Source organism: Rhinolophus ferrumequinum, chromosome 23, assembly GCF_004115265.2.
Source record: "Rhinolophus ferrumequinum isolate MPI-CBG mRhiFer1 chromosome 23, mRhiFer1_v1.p, whole genome shotgun sequence".
Lineage (NCBI taxonomy): Eukaryota > Metazoa > Chordata > Mammalia > Chiroptera > Rhinolophidae > Rhinolophus > Rhinolophus ferrumequinum.
In genome coordinates this window covers 39,346,173-39,368,182 of record NC_046306.1, presented here as the reverse complement: position 1 = coordinate 39,368,182, position 22,010 = coordinate 39,346,173, and the positions used below count along the sequence as shown (strand labels likewise).

At 41.3% G+C, this 22,010-nt stretch overlaps 1 protein-coding gene across 3 annotated transcripts in view; it reads right to left on the bottom strand.

The window, feature by feature from the left end:
- Window positions 1-21,568, bottom strand: part of SLC24A3 (solute carrier family 24 member 3) — a 494,345-nt gene extending 472,777 nt beyond the window's left edge. The window contains exon 1 of one of the 3 annotated variants that reach the window (XM_033094851.1): window positions 21,096-21,568. In XM_033094851.1, coding sequence (XP_032950742.1) covers window positions 21,096-21,546 — 451 coding nt within the window. In that variant the 5' untranslated portion in view covers window positions 21,547-21,568. The remainder of the gene's footprint in view (window positions 1-21,095) is intronic. The other 2 variants (XM_033094853.1, XM_033094852.1) reach the window with 2 other exon arrangements.
- Window positions 21,569-22,010: the final 442 nt, after the last annotated feature.

Genomic DNA, 22,010 nt, shown 5'->3' with positions numbered 1-22,010 from the left:
CCAGCCTCCAGAACTGTGAGAAATAAATGTCTTGTTTTAGCCACCCAATGTATAGTACTTGTGTTATAGCAGCCTGAGGTGACTGAAACATTTTTTAAGTAAAGGGAAATGGGGAAATACTAATAAATGTTCAGAGGGAGATGTACCTGCCACCATCGTAGCACTGCATCAAGAAAGGTCAGCAGGAAGGGAGCTGAGGACGGGGAGGCCAGAGAGGCAAGGGGCCAGAAGGTGAAAACACAAGACGACAAGAACATGGAGGTGAGAGTAAAGACGAGGAAGACACTGTGAAGGAAGAAGTTATAGAGATCCGCTTCCTGGATGCTGGTATAGGAATGCAGGATGCTCAGATGTCACACCTGAGAGCCTAAACAGAAAAGTTTAGGAGAGAAGTCCATGATGAGTAACTTTTGTTTTAGAAACATTGACACTTGGAGATGAAGGCAGACCATCTTAGTGAAAATAAGTATTTCCCTTGCACCTCACGGGGACCCAGGTCACTGCTAGTCCATAAAACACCTCTAAACAAACTGCAGAGTAACCTGATCTCGTGGGCACACAGACAGGGAAGAAGTGCGTAACACCTTTATGCGAAGTTGCAAAATACAGCCCTTCCTCTCCACGCTGCAGCTCCACGCTAGGGTTTCCGTCTCTGTGCACCAACTGGAGACGTCCACATGTAGGGCAGGACTGGTGCAACCTCGTTACACGGTTTTTGAGGTTTAAGAGATAATCGATGTAAGAAATGAGTCATATAAGTACTTCTTGAGTAGAAAAATAGTCCAAAAAGTAAGGACATTCACTGCTCAGCAGCCTTGAACTCAGTGGGAGTGAGTTTCCAGTGAAGAAACAACTCCAGGACCTCCTCCACTGTCACACCATATTGCAGGCAAGTGACAGCTAAGACTGGATAAATAGAGAAAAACCTCACAACACCCTCTACTGGGGAGGGATGATTACAAGGTGTATGCGAGTGTGGGGGAGGGGGTTGTCACCACATAATAAATGTCTGTAATTATTTACAGCGCTGTGGTGAGCTCATCCATCACTGACTGACAACGAGAACCACTGGACCTCTCTAAGCTCAGGGCGGACTCTCCAGGAAGAGGCCCTGAGAGCACCCTACTCGCGCCTCGGCATTCTCAACGCCCACAGGCAGATCATCAAAGGCCTGGCTACCACCAGGACTGGGGGTCAAAGCCCAGGACAAACATCACAATAAATACCACGTAACAGCAGTGGTAGGTTTATCACTGATGCTGTTCCTCCCCACAATCCTTTCAGAAATAAGCCACCCACTGCGTCATTTCTTTGCAGACACCAATGCCCTCCTGGCACTCTCTACACCTGCAGCTCCTGAGATCAGCCAAGGCGCCATCCTAGGGAGACTGAGAGGAGAAGCCCAGGGTAGAAAGAAGGACGGATGCCATCCCATATGGAGGGGATGCCCACCCTCCTTTCCGCCCCAAGGAGGTCTGCATTCCCCTCTCAATATCCTTACGCCCTCCACAGAGCAGCAGTAACTTCCTGTGCACAGAAAGGTCTCTGTCTTAGTATTTCCAATGAAGCCCATCAGGTCTGTTGGAAGTAAATTCACTAAAGGGACAAACCATATACTTGGGGTTTCTTCAAGTGCAAAGGGGAAAAAAAAAATCAGAGCACCTGCTTGCTATCATGCGTATAGCAGTGCTTCTCAAACCTCTTCCACATGCAGTAAGAGACCTTGTTAGAACAAAGTTTCCTGGCTCCTATCCTCAAAGACTGTCTGAGCAGGTTGGGGTGGCCCCATGATGAGCAAACTCACAGCGGATGGCAAGTGATACTGATGTTACTGATCCAAAGATCTCGCTTTGAAAATCCCTGGCTTCCTCTACAAGCAAGAATTTATGACATGCAGAAGCAATCCATTGAGCTGTGCAATCTCAGTGGCTCTGTGAAACCAACAGAAAATCACATTTGCAAGAGTAATTCTCATGAAACAAAAATTAATAATGATTCAGGGCATGCGCTCAGGAGCAAAAAAAAAAAAAAAAAAAACCTACATTGGCCTGGCTGTAAATTAGCAGGAAGCAAATATCTACCAGGAGGCTGGTGATTTAAAATTAATGATAAAATTAGAGTTTTAGTGTTACCAATGTAAACCCAATGTAGCATAAATGTTCACATTTTACAGATGAGAAAACTGAGACCAGAAACGAACATGCAGGTTAGTAGCAGGAATGGGACTAGAACCCATCTCCAGACTCACTATCCAGCACTCCTGTTATGGACAACATGAGCCAAGTTTCCTATCCATGAATATTTTCGTAGCAAAAATTATAAAGATGCAGGACGATAGTGAAGTTTTACTGTCCTTTGTGGCGGAACAATACAGATGAGTCCTGCACAGTATCAACATAAAAGATTTCATTCCTGGTGTCTCCTAAAATAACCCCGCATTCTGTGCTGACACTCAGAATGTGCACTGGAAGAGAGCGCTCCCAGGCAAGCATACCTCTTATCTCCCCTTCCTCCTTCTTTCCCAGTGGACTCAAAACAAAAACAAAAACAAAAAACAAACAAAAAAAATGAAACACTGAAAAAACAAACACAAGTGTGAAAGAGCCATCAAGAGATACTATGGCACCCCAGAAGCCTTCAGGAGCACCCCTTTCCAGGCAGCACAAGAAGTGTCCATTTATGGTTTTCTTGGCTCGAGATTGAAAGATGATGTTCTTGCCATCTTAGGCAAAACAACTGTCTAGATCTGCCTCGGGCTGGACATCCTTCTCGTCCCCGACTTAGAGCTGTTGTTTGTAATTCACTTAACACTGCTGGCCGATACAACCAGAGGGAGCCCTGAGAGATCCCCTCCCCCACACCCAGACTTCCTATAGCTCTTGAAAAATTAAGTTAACAGTTAAAATTTTGTTTTTCCTTCTTATTCTGTTATCAGAGGAGTAGTCAGCATGTAGGAAAACTGAAGCAACTGTCAAGAAAAGATAAGAAAAACAAAACGTCTATCTGAAAAAGTGTAAGTCACCATGTGACGTATTTTAAGCAGATGCCTTCGTCTGATACTCATCACCGTCTTGATGTGTTTTCCAACTTGGTGTTTCTTCTTTGCCATCAGTGTCCATTAACACTCTGCTTTTGCCCTCCAGTTGCTGTAGAGGTTCTGGGGATTTCTGAGGAGGAGTAATTTTAGGTAAAAATGCAATCAGAGGTTAAAAAGATAAAGTAGGGACACGATGCCAGGCAAAGCAGGCCTATGAATAAGTTAAACAAAAATTAAAAGTGAACAGGGCTCTACACAGAGCCCTGTACACTCCACATACAGCAGCAGTACCAGTTAGTCTGGACCTACTGGGTCACTACAAACACAGCAACCACTAGAGTTACAGTGACTTGTAACAGATTCGTGCATAAAGTGCTTAATTAGTAGTAATCAAATATTTTAAATAACCTATAATATTTTAAGTAACCAACAATAAATTACTTATATATATATTAATGGAATATCCTATATATTCAATGGAATGCCAACCAGCCTATGAAATTATAACAAAGCTGGAAATTTATGGCAATTATTAAAAAAACTGACAGTTATATTATTTAAAATGTGTTAAGTCATAAAAATGCAACACGGAACATTATATTGGTAAGTCAAAATGCAACATACAGCATCGTATTTATTTTATGATGATCACTTTTTATGAGCATCAGACAGTGAGGAATACTTACTTTCCAAAAAATATTTATACATATGACTAAACACTACAAAGAACACTGAAAATGAATATTTGATCTTGGAGGATGGCATAATTTTAACTCAATTTCTTCCTTCTTTTCATTTCTATTATTAATATAGTTGGCAATATTCCATCGAGGATGTAAATTAGGTTCCATTTAGTTGGTACAATGTCACCTGGGCAAAAAGTAATAATCCAACAAATATTTATGGAGCTTCTCCTCCACTGGCACTGGGCAGAAGATAATAAACACAACGGATGAAGTTCGTGCTCCTGGGGAGCCGACATTTTCACTGGAACAGGGTAACAGCAACACAATAAGAAAATGTATAGAACAACAAACAATGAGACAGTTTCTGCTCATAGAAATGCCTGTGTGGTGTGCACAGAGTCAATCACCCAGGACTTTCCATTCCCGCTTTTCAGAGTCATACCTTGGCCAGTAAATGATTCGATGAGTGTATTTGTTTCCTATTGTACTGTAATAAATTCCCACAAGCTTGGTGGCTTAAAACGGCCCCAAATGTTAGTCTAGAAGTCAAAGTCCAAAAGGATTCTCACTGGGCTAAATTCAGTGTCAGCAGGGCTCTGTTCCTTCCAGAAGCCCTAAGGGAAAATCCATTTCCTTGTCTTTTCCAGCTCCTAAAGGCTGCCCACATTCCTTGGCTCATTGTCCCCTTCCATCTTCAAAGCCAGCAATCCTATCCCTCCAACCTCTACTTCTGTCATCACATCACTTTCCTTGGCTGCCGCTTCTGCCTCCTCCTTTCACTCATTCTGACCCCTGTGATTTACAAGGGGCCTACCTGGGTAACCCAAGATAATCCCATCTCAGAGTCAGCTGATTAGCAACCTTAATTGCATCTGCAACCTTGATTTCCCCTTGCCATGTAACAGAACAGATTCCCAGGTTCCCCAGATCAGGACATGGACATTAGGGGACTGGGTCATTATTCTGCAATGGGGTACCTTCTGTTGACTTCCTGGCAGGAACTGTTCAATCATCTTTTCCTCAGAGATGTTTATCACAGTGCAAGTACCACTGTCTACCTGTGAGACTCTCGACATGCCACTTTATGAGGATAATTCATAATACCTACTCCATGATTCTGTGGAAACGATTATGTGAGGTAAAATATATGAAAGAGGAGTGAACCTGGAAAACACAATGATCAGTTGGTTAATATTAGACAGATTTGGCTGTTCCTGAATCTCTATCCATGAATTAAATTTCTTCTTCTTTGTAACAAACTAAAAATGTCAAGCTAAACTCTGAGCATTCTGGGACACTATGGTAATTAACCAATGGCAGGTGATACACCCTTTCCTGCATTCCCATCGAAAGAAATATAGAAATACATAAAAAGATGAAGAGTGACAAAGCTTTCTGAAGAATGCGGGAGCAGTTTGTGTATGTGAAAGCTCAGTTTCGGGAGGCCCGTGAGGAGCTGCGCCAGGAACGGGAGGCGCGCTCTGCCTGGGAGACTCGAGCCTCCAGATAGCACACCACCCTCTTGGCCGTAGAAGGCGTCGCCTTCCTTTTGGTAATCTGCTGCTGCGTAGGCTCCGAGGGTTGAGGGCATCTGACGCCGAGCCCTCCACCCAATCAGAAGCCTGGCACGGTGAGCAGGATTCCGGCCAGGTAGAAATGGCGTCTGACTCTGGGCAGGAGGACAGGTGGCCCCCACACAGTGTGTGGTACCAGGTGGCCACTGTTCTCAGAAGTTGGAGCCCTGAGGAGAAGTGGGAGGACATGGATGGCTCTCCGGCCTGCGTGGAGAGGGCCCTGCAGGTTCTAGCTGAGCAGCTGCCGGAGGAGGTGAAGAGTATAGCCGGCCACGTGGGCTGGATGTTCTTCACCACCTTGTGTCTAACATGGAGGACGCGCTTAATGAAATAGCTCAGGTGCTGATCAGCAGCCCCGGGGGGAGGCTGCGGAGGAGATTCTCACCACAGAGCATAACTCGGAGGAAGCGCTTGCTGGAATAGCCCAGATGCGGGACCAGGCATCCCAGTGGGAGGAGTTGGAAGCTCGGATCCACCTGTTAGAGGAGGAGCCGCACAGTGGAGACTCTGAGGCAGAGGACAGGGCAAGTGGAGACAATGTAGCTCCCAACCCCCAAGCCCAGCCCATAGTGCAGCAAAAGGTAAAGCATAAGCAACCTTTGGGCCCCGGGGCGTTGCTGCCGGCAACCAGGCTGTGACTGAGTTAACAACCTATATCCCTTACACTCCCACTGAGTTGCAGGAGCTGGGGAGGTGGTGCCGACAGCGTCCTGGAGAGCCAGTCTCGGCTCGGCTACTGCGTTCTTATGGGGGGAGCGGGAGCCGAGACCCCGCATGACATCCTGCAGGACACTCCCCCACAACAGGCACATCCAGGTCCTGGATCTTCTCTTTCAAAGGTGGATAACGCAAAAACACTTTGAAAATTCTCTGCAACATAAAAATGAACAATACTGTATGTCCAAAAATAATTTATTACAGGAACTAGAAGTAAATTTTAGAAAAAATCTATTTTATAATTTCAGTGATATGCAAGAAAACATGGACTATTTGAAAGAAAAACTTTCTTAAATGAACAGGAAGACCAAGATTACAATAAGAGATAGCTAATATGGAGGATGAGATATGAAATTGTTAAAAACACAGAAATGCATGAATAACACCTAAATGGAATAAAAGGCAGTAGAGCAGACCCAAAGCACTTAAAGTCAAATCATGGAGGACAAAAAGCAAACAAACAAACAAAAAACCAATGAGAGACTCTTGTAGAATGAAGAGGGAATGACAAAAAAAGGGAAATGATGAAAGAGTAGATAGATGATAGACATGGAAGACAGACAAATGGCTGTCTAAAGTACAAACAGTTCATGTTCTAAGAAAAAAAAAAATGAAAAACCACAATCAAAAGTCGTATTCTCTGGACAAAATGGAAGAAAATTAGAAATTGGTATTTCAAAATATACACATAAAAGCATCCTGAATACTTAGAAATTAAAAGTCACTCTTCTAAATAATTACACAAAAAATAAAACTACAATTACGAGACTATTTTAAAAATACAATAATGACTATATGACATTGTGAAACTTGTAGGTGAGTCATGAGCTACCCTTAAAGACAAATGTATTATTAGCAAAAAAGAATAAAAATACATAAATAAAGCACTTAATTCAATATATTAGAAAACAAAGGAATTAAGAGAAGATTTTAAAGAACTGGTAAAGTTGTAATTAATGACTCAGAAAATAGGGGGGAAAGCAAAATTGGTAAAGATAACACAAGAAACAGATCTTGCAAAAATAATAAAATAAGCCAAATACAGTCAAATTTGATCAAGGAAATAAGAGAAATACATAAGTTAGCAATGAGAAAATGTTACATAATCACAATTACAGAACAAGTTAAAATTTTTAAATGCAATGCATAATTTTGTTCATTTTGAAAATCTCAAGGAAACTGACATTTCCCTGGGAAAACAAATTATCTACACAGAAAAGTACCAATGAAAGAAATTGAAAAGTTTTGTCCAAAATTACCTGCAAGAATACTACAGGCAAGGCAGTACTACTGTTTAAGTGTTCTTCCGAATTTTAAAGTTATAGATCATTCCCATGCTTCATAAATATTCTACAGCATAGAAGAGCATGGAAATCATCGATTTGTTTTGTAAAGTTAGTGTAATGCTAACAACAAAACCTGGTAAAACAGCTTTATGTCAATATCTGTCATGAATATAAAAGCAAAATTTCTATGGAAACTACAAACAAATCAAATCCAACATCATATTGAAAGAAAAAATATATATCATGGCTATCTAGAGATTACTTCAGGAGCAGCTTAAAACGGATATCTAGTTACATTACGTTAAACATTTCAATAAATGTTAATAAAAATTTGACTACATACAATATCTATGGCTCATTAAAAAGAAAAAAAAGTTAGAAAACTAGCAATAAAAGGAAACTTCCACAGCATATGAAAAGTAACTGACTTAACCAACAGCCAACAGTAAAAGAAACTATTCAACTACAGCATGAATTTAAAAATTCCCTAAATTAGCAAAGTATTGGAAAATATAAGGTACTGTTTTATATAAATTTGTTTTCATTATTATTTATGTAGTTTAAAACTGAAGAATAAAATATAATTAAAATTAAAAATTATAAAGAAGAAATGTTTAAGACTATATAAAGAATGAAACAATAGCAACAATAAAGAATTAGATTAATTTTTACAAACAAATAAATAAGAGACAGGGAAATAATCATGAATCCTGATTTTTTTTAAACTTTGGATCACATGAAGAAGCACACTTTGAATGAGAAGAATCAATATGGTAACATCCCGTTTTTCCAGAAATTATTTATAGATTTGTCAAAACTCACAGGCATTTGTGCAAAATTTGACAGAGATTCTAAAGTTCACCTGGAAGGATAAATGAGTAATAATAGCAAAAGATTTTTTTCTAAAACAAGAGGAGTCTTGGTCTATCAGATAATTAACAAGATAATAAACTATAAAAATTAATACGTAAGTAAAACAAAACAGACGTCATAAAAACTGCTTCTGTATGTAAGAGAATAAACATGGAATAAAGGTTCTACCACAAATGTACAGGTAAAGCAAAGATTCAATGAACAATTTAACTGTTAAACCTGTTAATCTGTTCAATTAAATCTTTATTTTAAGTTAAAATAAATTCCAAATGGGTAAAGAGTTAAATTTTTAAAAATTTAACCATAAACATGGGATTATGAGGATTTAACATATATAGGATTATGTGGAATTAACATATGATTGGGATCTTGGATCTAAGAATAAAATAATGAAAAGAATACAAGGGAAAAGAGATATAGTTTTGACCAGATAAAAATGAAAATCTTCTGTGTGCCAAAAAAATAAAATAAAATAAATTGGCAAAACTTCTGAACTAGGATAAAAGATTTATATAGAGAATGTAGCTCTTACAAATCATTAAGAAAAACACTGTCAACCCATTAAAAAAATTGGGGAACAGACATGAATAAATTTTTCTCACAAGGAAAGAAATATATATTACCAATAAACATTTTTTTAAACATTCAGCTTCACTAGTAAAGAAGAAAGGCAAACCAAAGCAATGAAATACCATCTCTCTGCAATCAAACTGAATTTAAAATATATAAAATAATCATAATTATTCAGTTTTGACAGAGAACAATGAATTGAGCATTCTCAAACACTGCTGTTTGAATCTCTAATTTGTTCAGTTTCCTGGAAAGATATGTGTTAGCCTTCACAATGGGCATGGACTTTTGACAATGAAACAGTACTTCTAGGAATCCATCCCAAAGAAATTGTCAGACATTATCAAAGACTTCAGTATAAGAACATTCATCATAGTGAGGACATAGAAAATACCTAAATATCCCAAATGGAGGCCTAAGTAAATAAATCATGATATAATCAGAGAATACAATGTAATAGTTAAGCCCATGGGATCTGGAGTCAGACAGCCCAAGTTCAAATCCTACTTGGTCCCATAGAAATTTTATAAGCTTGAGCAATTTACTTAAAGTCTTTGTGTCTTATTTTTCTTTGATTGTAAAATGGAGATAATCAGATGGTGTGGAGAATAAAGAAGTCAGTACAGGTAAAGTACTAACAGTACCTCAAGCAGGCTAAGTGTTCAACAAATGTCACATGCTATAATACTAAAAAAAAAAAAAAAAGTTATTTTAATACTATTATTGTGCAGACAGTGAATATTTTTTAAGTTTGATGACATGGAGAAATGTTTATGATAAGTTGAAAAGCACAATCCACCAATTCTACACAATCTCTTCCAGAAAATAGAAGGAAATACTTCCCAATTCATTGTATGGAGCCAGCAAAAGATAGTACAAGAAAACTCTGAACAATACCCTAGGTGATCATAGATGCAAAAGTCCTCAACAAAATATAATCAATTCAAATTCAGGAAAACATCAAATGAAAAACACACCACGATCAACAGGGACTTATCCAGATTATGCAAGGCTGATTCTATATTCAAAAATCAATCCATGTAATCCATCACATTAGCTGTCCAAAGAAGAAAAAACATGGGATTGTATAAACTGATGTTGGGAAAGCATCTGACAAACTTCAATATCCATCTGATAAAAATTCTCAGCAAATTAGGAATAGATGCAAACTTCCTCAACTTGATAAAACGATATCTATGAAAATCCTACAGCAAACATCATAATTAAAGTGAAGGACTGAAGGCTTTCCCTCTATGATCAGGGACAAGGACGGATGTCCACCCAAACTCAACACTATACTGGAAGTCTTAGCCAATGCAATAAGATAAGAAAAAGAAATTTAAAACCCTGGATGTGAATGTTTATAGCAGCTCTATTCATAATTACCCAAACTAAAAATAACCCAATGCTCTTCATTATGTAAATGGATAAGCAAGCTGTTGTACATCTATAGGAATTCTACTTAACAACAAAAAGGAATGAACTACAGATACATGCAACAACTTAGATGAATCTGAGAGGCATTATGTTAAGTGAAAAAAGCCAGTTTCAAAATATTACATACTATAAAATTCCGTTTGTATGACATTCTCAAAAAGACAAAACTATAGTGACAGAAAACAAATCAGGGGTTAGGGATGGGGGAGGGTGTGATTACAAAGGAATAGTCTGAGGGGTTTGGGGGAGCATTGATTTCTGTCCTGTATCCTGTCAGTCAATTTTACTGCATGTTAATTTTTAAAAGAGGATCCAAGACATTATATATTTATAGTCATGCCCAAGTTTATTCAAAGTAGGTGCAATGAGTTTTCTTTCTGCACATACCCCAATAGACAGCTGTGATTTCAAATGACCATACCATGAAATCCCTCTCAGAGGTCGTTACCATGAAGTTTTCAAAGCCTGGATTGTTAAGGCTCTAGGAAACTTTGCTTTCTTTGGAAGTGACGTTCGGATCACAGACTAGAATTGCAACACCAGGAATTATAAAAACTTAAATCTTGTAAATTCAAAGGTCCCTAACAAGAAAAATGAATGGGCACTCATTTTCAAAATGACTAATCATTCTCATGCTTATGTGAGGTGACTACCAAGGTAAAAACTAAGTCAATGTTAATTTTCTCCTAAGGCAAGCTAAGAGTGTCCTAAGAACCAATAATTCTGAAAAAAACAAATTTCTTATTTGCTACAAGGAGTAGCTCACCCCAAAATTCCCTAATTTTCCCAATTTAGTGACTACACTGCATGCCGAATAATTCCCATCAAGATTCCAGCACTTCAGAAACATTTCAGAATTTAAAATAATTTCATCAAAAGTCCTTAACTTTTTACTGTTTTGTGTTTTTTTTCCTTAAGTATTAAGTATTAAGTACAGAGTTAGAAAACCTGGGTTCTGGCCCCAATTCAAATTCTCTTTCACATCAGTTTCCTCAGCCATAGAATCAGATGTTAAGATACAATGGTCCCAAGATCGCCTCCATTTCTAATACTCTAGAAAATGAATCATGGTAAAAGTAATATTGCAGGGAGCATGGCTAAACTGTTTGAAAGAACAAATGACTTGAATAAACTATTTTTATGGAGCATTTATTCAGAAATATTGTGCAAATGACAGAAAAAAATATTCATTAGAGAAATTACTAACTAGCCATGCGTGACGTTTATCTCCCACTTAGCTCAGGTTACCATACCTGAAAGCAATAAAATGGCAATGATTGAGAAAACTCTCCATGTCCTAATTTCACTAATATAGATTGACCTTACACTCATTTCTCACCCCCAACTTATAAGCGGTCTTTTGTGTACAGCAACATTATTGATGGTGGAATTTTTCTTATTTCTAAAAGTTATAGTTTTTAAATTAACTTTATTTCGGAATAGGTGATAAGAGTTACTTAACTTGACCGTTCCTTTTGTACAAAAAGGTATGTGGGCTGTGTGTGTTTATAAATGGGCAATAGATATTTTTGGTGTTGGATCTGTCCAATATTTTGACTGTAGTGGTTATGGAAACCTAAACAGGTAATGAATTGTACAGAACTTAACATACACACACACACACACACACACATAAATGAAACTGGGGAAATCTGAATAAGGTTAGTGGATTGCATCAATTTCACTACCTGGTTATATACTAGACTTTGCAAAATATTACCATTGGAGGCAACTGGGTAAAACATACAAGGGATCTCTCTGCATTAGTTCTTATAACTGCATGTGAATATACAATGGCCTCAACACAAATTTCAATTGAAAACAAGGATATGGTGAAAACTATGCTTTCCCCCACCCCTGATCATTAGTTCTCCCAGCAGGCAACAACTCTTACCAGTTTCATGTGTATATGAGCTAAAAGAGAGAAAAGAGGAAGAAATGGTAGAAGGGAGGGAAGAAGACTTAAATAACTTGGGATGATCCTGGAATGCATCAAAATTAATTGTTCAGCTCTTTCAAACTCATAGTCGTCCTTGAGACAATGTCTTGAGTCTAGAAGAGTGTTTCTGCTGAGCATTGCCCCTCACCCCAGCTTCCTCTCCCACTGGATTCCCAGAACTAACCAGGTCTTTTCTCTCAGTACAGGACACTAGGTGACCTTTCTCTAGGAAATATGACCACCCTCTGATAAAGAACTAAAACTAGATATGGACCACAGCCAAATGAATGGCCCAGTCAGATCACCTTACAGACACACAATCAACAGACCCTCCTCCTTGCAGTTTCCAATCATTGTTTAAAAGGCATCACTTAAATATGAATACATACCAAGGATCACTTGACATTCGAAGAAAGCACATAATATGAAAAACAAAACAAAGCAAATAGAAAACAGCTACTTGGAGAAACAGAATCCATACAGACAAAAGAAAAATTCAAAGACACTATTAATATACTTAGGGATATAAGAGATGATGTTGCATCATTGAAGCAGAACAGGATGCTATTAAAAATAACTTCCAGAGGAAATCGGAGCTCTTGGAAATAAAAAATATGACAGCAGAAATTAAAAGCTCAGTATAAGAATTGAAAGATATAGTTAAGAAAACTACAGAAGTTAGAGCCAAAGGATGAGAAAAAAATAGGAGAGAAGAGATAAGAAAATCAGATCAACCCAGGAAGTCAAACATCCAAATAACAGACAATCCAGAAAGAGAGAAGAGAAAACTTAACACGGAAAGAATTACAAAACACAAGTTCCCAGATCTGAAGGACATAGCTTCCAGAATAAAAGAACTAGGTAAGTAGCCAGGAAAATGCATGAAAACAGAACCACATCACTAAGGTAAATGTGGTATGACTGAACGTATGGAGCAAAACAAAGAGCATATATGCCCTTAGAGGGAATAAAAACAAATTTCACACACACATACACACACACACACACACACACACACACACAAACACACACACTAGAATAGCATCAACTTCTCAGAGGCGACACTGGATGCCAGAAGACAATAGAACAATGACTTCAAATTCTGAGGGGAAAAACAAGGTGTTCTGAAATTCTTGACCCAGCCTGTCTTCTTCTAAGTGTGGGGTTAGAATGGGTATATTTTCAAACCCACAAACCTTTGTTTTGTTATTTCCACACGCCTGTCTTAAGAGGTACCTGGGGTGTGTGATCCACAAAAATGTAAACCACAAATGAAGAAATAAACCAAGAAAGGCACATACATGGGTTCCAGGAAACAGGGCTTTCAACATAGGGAGCAGAGTGCTGGGGGGAAAAAAGCATTCAGGAGGAAGCTGAAGGAAGAGCTCAAGGTGACAGCTGGGTAGCAGATTTAATAAGCAACCTCTCCAGGCTAGACCAGGCCAGAAGAATCTGGTAATGATTTCTTCATAAAGTGAACGGGATAGAATTTCTAATGACATTGTATATGTGAAGAGGAGATGAAGGCAACTACAGGAAAGTTTGGGCTTCAATTAGTGGTAAAGGCTTAGACAACTAAGCAGATCAACATTAATTCACGTTCAAGATTGAAAAATTAAGCCCACAGTATTTCACAACTCAGGTACAAAGACCACTGCACGGCATGATAAGGTAAACACTGACCGTGGATCTAACCCAGTGGTGTCCAGTCTTGGCTGCACATTGGAGCCATATGCCTCACTTTAAAAAATTCCCAATGCCCAGGCTACACTCCTGGGCATTACATCAGAATCTCTGGTGGGTAGTCCTCAGACATGAATAAGGTTTCAAGTTAACCCAGGGTGATTACAATATGCAGAGAAGCTTTAGACCCACGGAGCGAACCAAAGATATAATTTTCACCCTCCTGTATACTACTCACAGATTTTTATTATAAGCTACAACTGCTTATAATCTTGGCTTTGAACAGTTCACTATATTCCACAAAGAAGTCCTACCAGTAAAGTCAAAAGGCCAAAAATGAATGTTTCGCATTCTTGCTTAATAATGGTGCTATTAACTTCTTGGTGTCAACTTTTGGCACCCCCTTTCTCCTGGTCGCCCGTGTCCCTCCTCACCCATTTTCTTCTTTCATCAAAGTCCTACTCAAGATTCATGCTTGTTACTTCCTGTATTCCACACGTAGTGATTGGCTCACTACAGTGAAAATAAACGGCTTATTAAGGTCAAATAATGCAACAGGACAAAAGGGAAAATGAGGGGGGGAAAAAAACAAAGTTGCAAAATGTGAAATTTCCCTAAATTAAGTCACTGGTGAGCTTGCTTTATTTGTTCATCCTCTTCCAGAAATAGTGATTGACAAGCAAGGACTAATGGATAGATTTCATGTTTTAAATAAGCAACTTGTATTGGTTTGGACAGCTCCAAAAATGACAAAGACCTTTCCCCTGTTCCCTGGAACTGCCACCTAATCTCTAAATTCTAGAGTTCAAAGGGCCATGACCAACATGGCCCATGGTCACCAATGGGTCCAGGTAAACTGAGTTTCTATCCAAGTCTCAAATATCTACATATTGCCATTCTAATCCCTCCTTCTCCCTTTCTATAGATCAATCTCATTAAAAAGCCAAGGCTTCATTTCGGGTCTGTGCCTAAAACTTGATCATCTTATTGCAGTCTCCCATGGTGCTTGGCGTACCAACTCACCTGCTCATCTGCAGTATGAGAGAAGCTGTGTCCCCTGCACCTTTGCCCACACTTGATATTTTCATAGGTTTTCATTTTTGCCAATCTGATACTGAAAAGTGGTATTTCATCATTTTAAAATTTAGATTTCCCTGATTACTATTAAGGCTGAGGATGTTTAGTTATGTCTTGGCCATTTGCAACTGCTTCTTTGTGAATTGCCTCTTGTATCTTTTGCCCATTTTTCTATGAGTTTGCCTTTTTGTCCCCATGCTTTACCAACCTACATTCCTTTCATTTTTCAGGTCCCAGGACCACCAACATCTCTTCCACGCCTGTATATTTTTCATTCATGTTTCTCATAATGCTTGAAAATTAGTCATCCAATGTCTCTCTTCCCACTAAAGTCTGAGCACCACGAGGACGATATTCTGAGTATCCATCTCAGACTCTGCTATCACCCCAGCAACTAGCAAAAACCCACAGGTGTTTATGGAATGAATGAACAAAGGTCCCTGTGTCTTATACCAGTGGGGTGCAGGAAGGAACTCACTCAAAGGGTGCCACTGAAGAGAGTTTCATAAATGGGCCATTCACAAAGGTGGGGGAAGAGCTGTGGAAACTAATGGGTGATGGGGAAGCCCCCAGGACTTGCAACAATGAGGAGAAACACCACCCCAAGTCGGAAGAGGATGAGGAGAGATGGAAGGTGGACCCTGTAAGACCTGTAGCCATAGGGGAGAGTCTGGGAGTTCTCGTCCAAGTCTGAGAAACTATGACTCAGTGATTACAACCGCCTGGATGGTGCCCATCACCACTTCACTCATACAAAATCTTCCTCCACTTGAATCCTTAATACTTCAAATTCTAAATCCTACAGAATAATACCGCATTTGAAACCACTGCAAACGATAAACAAAAATCACTGCCAAACAAGTTCTACAGAAACTGAAGGCAAGAAAAGGCCAGAAAAACTCGAGTTACCTTGCTGGCAGAATCACCCATTTGTTATGTTACTTCAGGGATGTTTCTGAACTCCCATACCTCAGTTTCTCCATTATAAAAATCTGTGTATTCTTTCCCAAAAAAATTGGGAAAACTGTGTACTAATTTCCCCAAAAAATTATTTCACTCAAGGAAAAGAAATCTTCTTAAAGAAAAATAGAGTTCTCCAAATCCTGTCCTATCAGCCAACTTCCACCAGGCCTTGGAATTCTCAGCAAATGGCTGGTTTTGCAATTCTTTTGGCTTTGCCAACCCTCCAGGGTAAAAAAATCTTCCCACAAGGATTGGAGGTTTGCAAGTAGAGGAAATATCTGAGAAAAATCTGGGTTGATGAGCAGCTAAGAAAAGCCAGGAGGAAAGAGACACATCTATATATATTTAGGCAGAAAATAGAAAAGGTTGGAAAGCAATGTGTTTCTAAAATACTACTTCTATGAAAGCAACCTTCTGTTACTCCTTTACTCCCCAGTTGACTGAAAAAGGCAGTGTGATTCCCATGTACTATTCATGTCCTCCTAGGCCCAGGCTAGGGAGGACAGCAGCATGCAGCTCTGATGCAGGTAGCCTTGGGTTCAAATCCTGCCACTTAATGAAGTGACACTGGGCAAGGCACTCACCTTTCTGAAACGCAGTGTTAGCACATGAAAAATGAGTAACATTGAATTTGCTGGATTGGACTCCGAATTATAAATCATGAAAACAAAGTATGTGCCAGCCACTGGGCTTCTAACACACAGCAGTTAGTTTTTATCACAAATTCTGTACTTTGGAAATCAAAAGAGCTTCTTTACTTAACAAATGTCTTTTGAGCATCTACTATGGGCTAGGTGGCAGAGGTCACAGAGGTGAACAAAGTCCATAGGGTCCCTGATCTCCTGGAGCTTATAATCTGGTGAAGAGGAGATCTTACTCAAATCATAACGAAAGAAATACATAATTTCCAACTGTGATAAATGCCATGAGGGAAAATGGAGTCTGTTCAGATTGCAAAATGGGGAACCTCGCCTGGTCAGAAAGATCTTGGGACAGAAAGTGAAGGACAAAGGATTAATTAGCTATAATGGTGACAGTAGGACCAGCACATGCTAGAGGTCTGAGGCCAGAAGAAGTATAGCTCTTCTGAAAAGCAGAAGAAAGGGCAGATTGGTGAAGCATGGAAAGGGGAGGGAAGATAAAGTTGGAGACTCTGGCAAGGCCTCCCTGTAAACCATAAGAGGGATCGAAAGATCTTGCTCATGGTCCTCTGAGAATAAGAAACCACAAAGCTAAAGATGGGCTCTCAGATCTATAATTGACATTTACAATTCAAATCTCCACGACAGGCCCCTTTTCAAATACCACCTCTGGACACCACACCAGTTAAAATGAGTAGCAATGTTTTCATGATTGGAAGGTATTTCAAAAATTACGTATACATACCACACACGTGTATACATAAATGTACAATGTATATTATGTATAATGTGTGCATATGTATTATATATGTAATATATATATTCCACTTACCATCTTGGGAAATGTTTATAACCACTCCTAAGTTACTACCCCTTTGAAACCCTGTTTTTCCAAAGACAGCCACAGTATCTTTCATTGCACGTGCTCTCCTTACAATGCACCAACACTCCTCTAGTAAATGGTGACATCTTGTTCCCTCTCCTTCAACTTGAGCTGACATCTCTCACTGCCTTGACCAACAGAAAATGGTGAAAGTGATTCTATGTGACTTCTGAGGCTAAGACATAAAAACACCAGGCACTTCTACCTTGTTTTATAACCCAGCTGCCATGATCTGAGGAAGTTCAAACCAAGACAGGCCACATATAGGTTTTCTGGTTAACAGCCTGGCTGAGGGTCCAGCCAACCCCAGACATGAGAGTGATGCTGTCACCAGATGATTGTAGACCCAGCTGTCAAGTCACCTAGCCTTTCAACCTTGCCACTGAGGCCCCAGACATAATGGAGCAGAGACAAGCCATACCCCACTATGCTTTGTCCAAATTCCTGGCCCAAAGTATCCATGAACGAAAAATAATTGTTTTACACCACTACGTTTTAGGGTACAGCAATAATAACTGGGAAAGTATCTAAAAGTGTGTGTGCGCATGTGTGTGTGAGTAAAAGCACATAGCTATGTATGTATGTATATATGTATGTATAATTTTTCTTATTCACTATTCACCTCCCTAGGAACCTTCTAGAGGGGATGTTTACTCCTGCATCAAAACCCCTGGGCTTTATCCACACCACTTTCCTCACTTCAAATAAAAATTAAACCACTCAAAACATACAAAAGTAATCTATCCTCACTTCAAAAATTAAAATAAAATCCTCATTAGCAAATCTGACAACTTATTTTCAATTTCATTTGAAAACAGAGATAAAAAATGAGGTCTTCATCAGCAACTACTAAATAGGGCACCAAAGGCTGTTTCCTTCTCTGCTGTTGAAGGTTCAAGCATCTGCAAAGAGCATTTGCAGATAAAATAAGGCAATACCTATAAAGTGTACTTAGCACAGCGCCTACCACTTAAGAGCCCACCAAGTTCCACTTATTATTATTTTTGTTGTTGTGAGAATTAACATTTTTCTTGATTCTAGAGCTAACCCTTCCTGACCTAAATTTAACAATGCTCCTATTCCATCTCAGCAGAAAAGAATCTATACTGAGTTTGGTTAGATGTCAAGAAAAGGATCTCAGATTCCATATGACTAGAAATATTATACAACATTATGCAACATAACTGCCACACAACTCTATTTTGGTTTGGAAAACAAACAAACAAACAAACAAAACAACCTGTCCTCTTAATTAAGAAAAAAAATCAATATGTTTTAGAATAGAGGTTTCTGAGAAGTTACACTTAATCACTGTATTTCTTTCAAGGTGAATAAAAATATTACTTTTGATCATTATAAATGTATCCTCTATGTGGTTATATAAATATTACAAAGCTGCACCCACATGGTGACATGAATACTAGGGAACAGAGGTGGGATCAAAGAGCCAGGTGAACTCAAGTTGGTTTCTTCCTCTAATTCCTCAATTGCTGTGTAACCTTAGGCAAATCACTTAGCCTCCCTAAGTCACAGCATCTTTAAAACAAGGCTAAATTCCGAACTTCTTATCCATATTGAAAGGACCTTGAGTAGCCCCAAATTTCCAGGGTAAGAGTCACTATTCAAATGCATTAAGATGCTAAACAACAACCTGCACCAAGCAAAAATATCATTTGCAGATTCAAACACAGTAATATCTTTTAAATTTTCTCGAAAACCCTGTGCCTTGCTGCGAAATATTACTGTGCATCACATAATGAAATTATCAGTATCTAGTGGAAGAAACAGTGATTCGACAGAGAATTGCTACTAGCATGACATTTGGAGGAAATAAACGGAAGTTGGACACCATCCTCTTAACATCTGGCTTTTATTGTTATCTTCAGTTATTAGGGTGGGGATCGTCTTAAGTCCTACAAATTTTGGGAAAAAGAGAGGGAAAAAGAGAATATGAATGGTTGGAAGAAGAGAAATCAACAGAAGGAATGGGGGAAAGGGCTGTGCTGTGGAACTAAATCTGAGTCAGTAGCACCCGAACACAAATGTCACTGTTAAGGAAACCATTTCAAAATGACATTCTAGTCACCAGGTTTCTAGTTTGCAGAGTGTCTGACACTCCCTCCCCGCACCCCCTCCCCGTACATCCCAGCTTTCCCGCAGGCCCAGGCAGCCCCCTGACACTGATGAACTTAATTGTATGGGTCACATTCTCCATCCAGAAAAACGTCTTTTATATTCTGGAAAGTGGTGGGAACCGGTGGGAACTCTATGACTCATAGAGCCCCAACATGCAAGACAAATGGCCGGCATGTGACTTGGAATGGCCCTTTCCAAAGGTGGCATGAAGTACAGACTGGCTCACTCATAGAAATTGAGATTTAAAGGGGGTTCATGAAAACCCTCTTGGTAGAATTGGCAGGTCTGACTCTGTCTTGGGATAGAGATTCAGCTTCCCTCACCCAGGGCACAGCCCCTTTCCTGATGTCTGTCCCCATCGCCAGACGATCTGGGATTCAGGAGCAATGGTGATAGCTGTGGAGTCTGAACAGCTCCACTGAAGACCAGACCAGACTCTCATATTACCATATATGATGAAGTCTGCCAAGAGATCTGCTAAGACCTGAACCAAGATGGACCATCTGCTTTCCCCTTGAAGCATGAGAGCAATTTGGGGGAAATCCTTTTCATTGACGGCACCTTTAAAAATATTTTACCATCAGTATCAAAATGCCTCTACTCTGCACTTCATAACACCTTGTATTAGAGCTACGTCTTTCTTAACACCAAAGCATATATTTGTAACTGCTTTTTCTCACAATCATTTATATGGCTATTTTCCCAGGAACCATGCCACTTGAACGGCCGGGATATAAAACCATTTTACAACAGTTATTCTCCCAAGTCTTTTTTCTCTGTTTTTTAGACAGCTGCACCCCAGAGTCCAAATTGCTTTTAGTGGACAACTGTTCTGAGCACATTTCTCCACAAGAAAGTTCAAGAAAGGCCAAGGACAAAGATAAAACAAAAGTTGTGGGTTGTGCAGGTGGACCCACTGCAGGGCACCATTGGAGCAGAGTGTAGAGTGATTGGCAGTCCAGTCCAAAGCATTTTTTCCAGAACTTCAAGTCCACAAAAGGGATCAGTCTTCCCAGTGACTGATCAGTTTAAGAGAACAAGTCCATTCCTAAACTCTAACCACGTGGCCAACACTTTTTTCCTATCCGAAATTCCCAGCACCTGTTCTGGAAAGGCGGGTATGGAGCTTTCTACCTGGTTCATGACACCTGTTCTACATGGAGAACTATGTGTTCACCAGTCAACCAGCCCTCTTCGTGCCCTCAAGCCAAAGAGTGTACAGGTGGTTACCTGGCACAGGTACCAAATCTTACCAACACAACTTTACTACTGACCTTGATGTACTTGCTTAGGGTAACAGTCCCCACCACCACAACCACCAGTCCCTCCAGCTTGTGAGGAAAAAGGGCAGAGCCAAGAAGCACAGGTAAGGGTTCCCAGGGCTAGCCAGGTACCCCAGCATGCTAGCCACTTCTCGCTGCGCGGTCCTCGCCTTCTGGGCCCCTTCTGCCCGAGCCCCTCCGAGGGGCTGTGGGAGTCCTCGTGCCCGTCACCTCCACCTGCCGGCCCAGCCCGCTCTCCCCGTGCGCAGCCCAGGGAGCACCGAGCTACCCGAGCCGCAGCGCCCACTCGGGGCAGGCAGCGAGCACTCACCATTATGCTCTTGCATGTTCGACAGCGACCAGACTAGCAGCGCCACCAAGGCCAGGAAGCAGAGCTGGCTCAGCAGAAGGTCCCTCCGGCGACTCCGGCGACGCTCGCGGTCCTCCTCCTCGGGCGACGGCATCCTCGGGCGGCAGGGCAGCGGCCCCAGCGGGGGCCCAGGCGAGCTCTGGCCGCTCCGGTTGCGAGCCGCCGCGGCGGGTAACGCGGCGGGAGGCAGCCCTGCGCTCTGCAGCCGCGCGTCCTCGCTGCGCTCCCGCGCGGCCGCCGCCGCCGCCTCCTTTTCCTCTTCCTCCCCGCTGCCGGTCTTCTTCTCGTTTTGGTCCTCGTCGTCGCTATCGCTCAGTCCCTCCTCTCCCTCCTCCTCCTCCTCCTCCTCTTCGCCTCGGGCCCGCGCCGCCACCTCCCGGCGCTCAGGGTCCCTCTCCTCCTCGCGCGCCATGGCTCCCACGCTCGGCGTCCGCGCTCGGCCTCGGGCGGCGGCGCGGCGGGAGCGGCGGGGGCGGCCGGGAGGCGGGGGCGGCGGCGGCCGAGGAGGAGGAGGAGCAGGGACGGACCGGCGGGAGGAGGGCCCGCCGTTGGCCAACTCCGCCGGCTGGCGAGGCCACCCGGGCTGGCTCCGGCCTCGCTGGCTGCAGGAGCGCGTCGCCGGGTCGCCCGCCTACTCCATGGTCCGCGCTCGGGGAACCGGGCCCGAGCGGGGCCCGAGCGCGCTGGGAGCACGAGGCGAGGCGGGAGCACCGCGGGCGCAGCTCCCCGCAGCCTGCAGCGAGCAGCCGCTCCTGCGCGGGTGGGGGGCAGTGCGGGGACGTAGCCCAACGCTGGCCAGCACCGTGCAGAGGGGGCGCGTGGGGAGGAGACTGAGCTGGGGAGGAAGCCCCATGCGCAAGTCTTCAATCGTTTGGT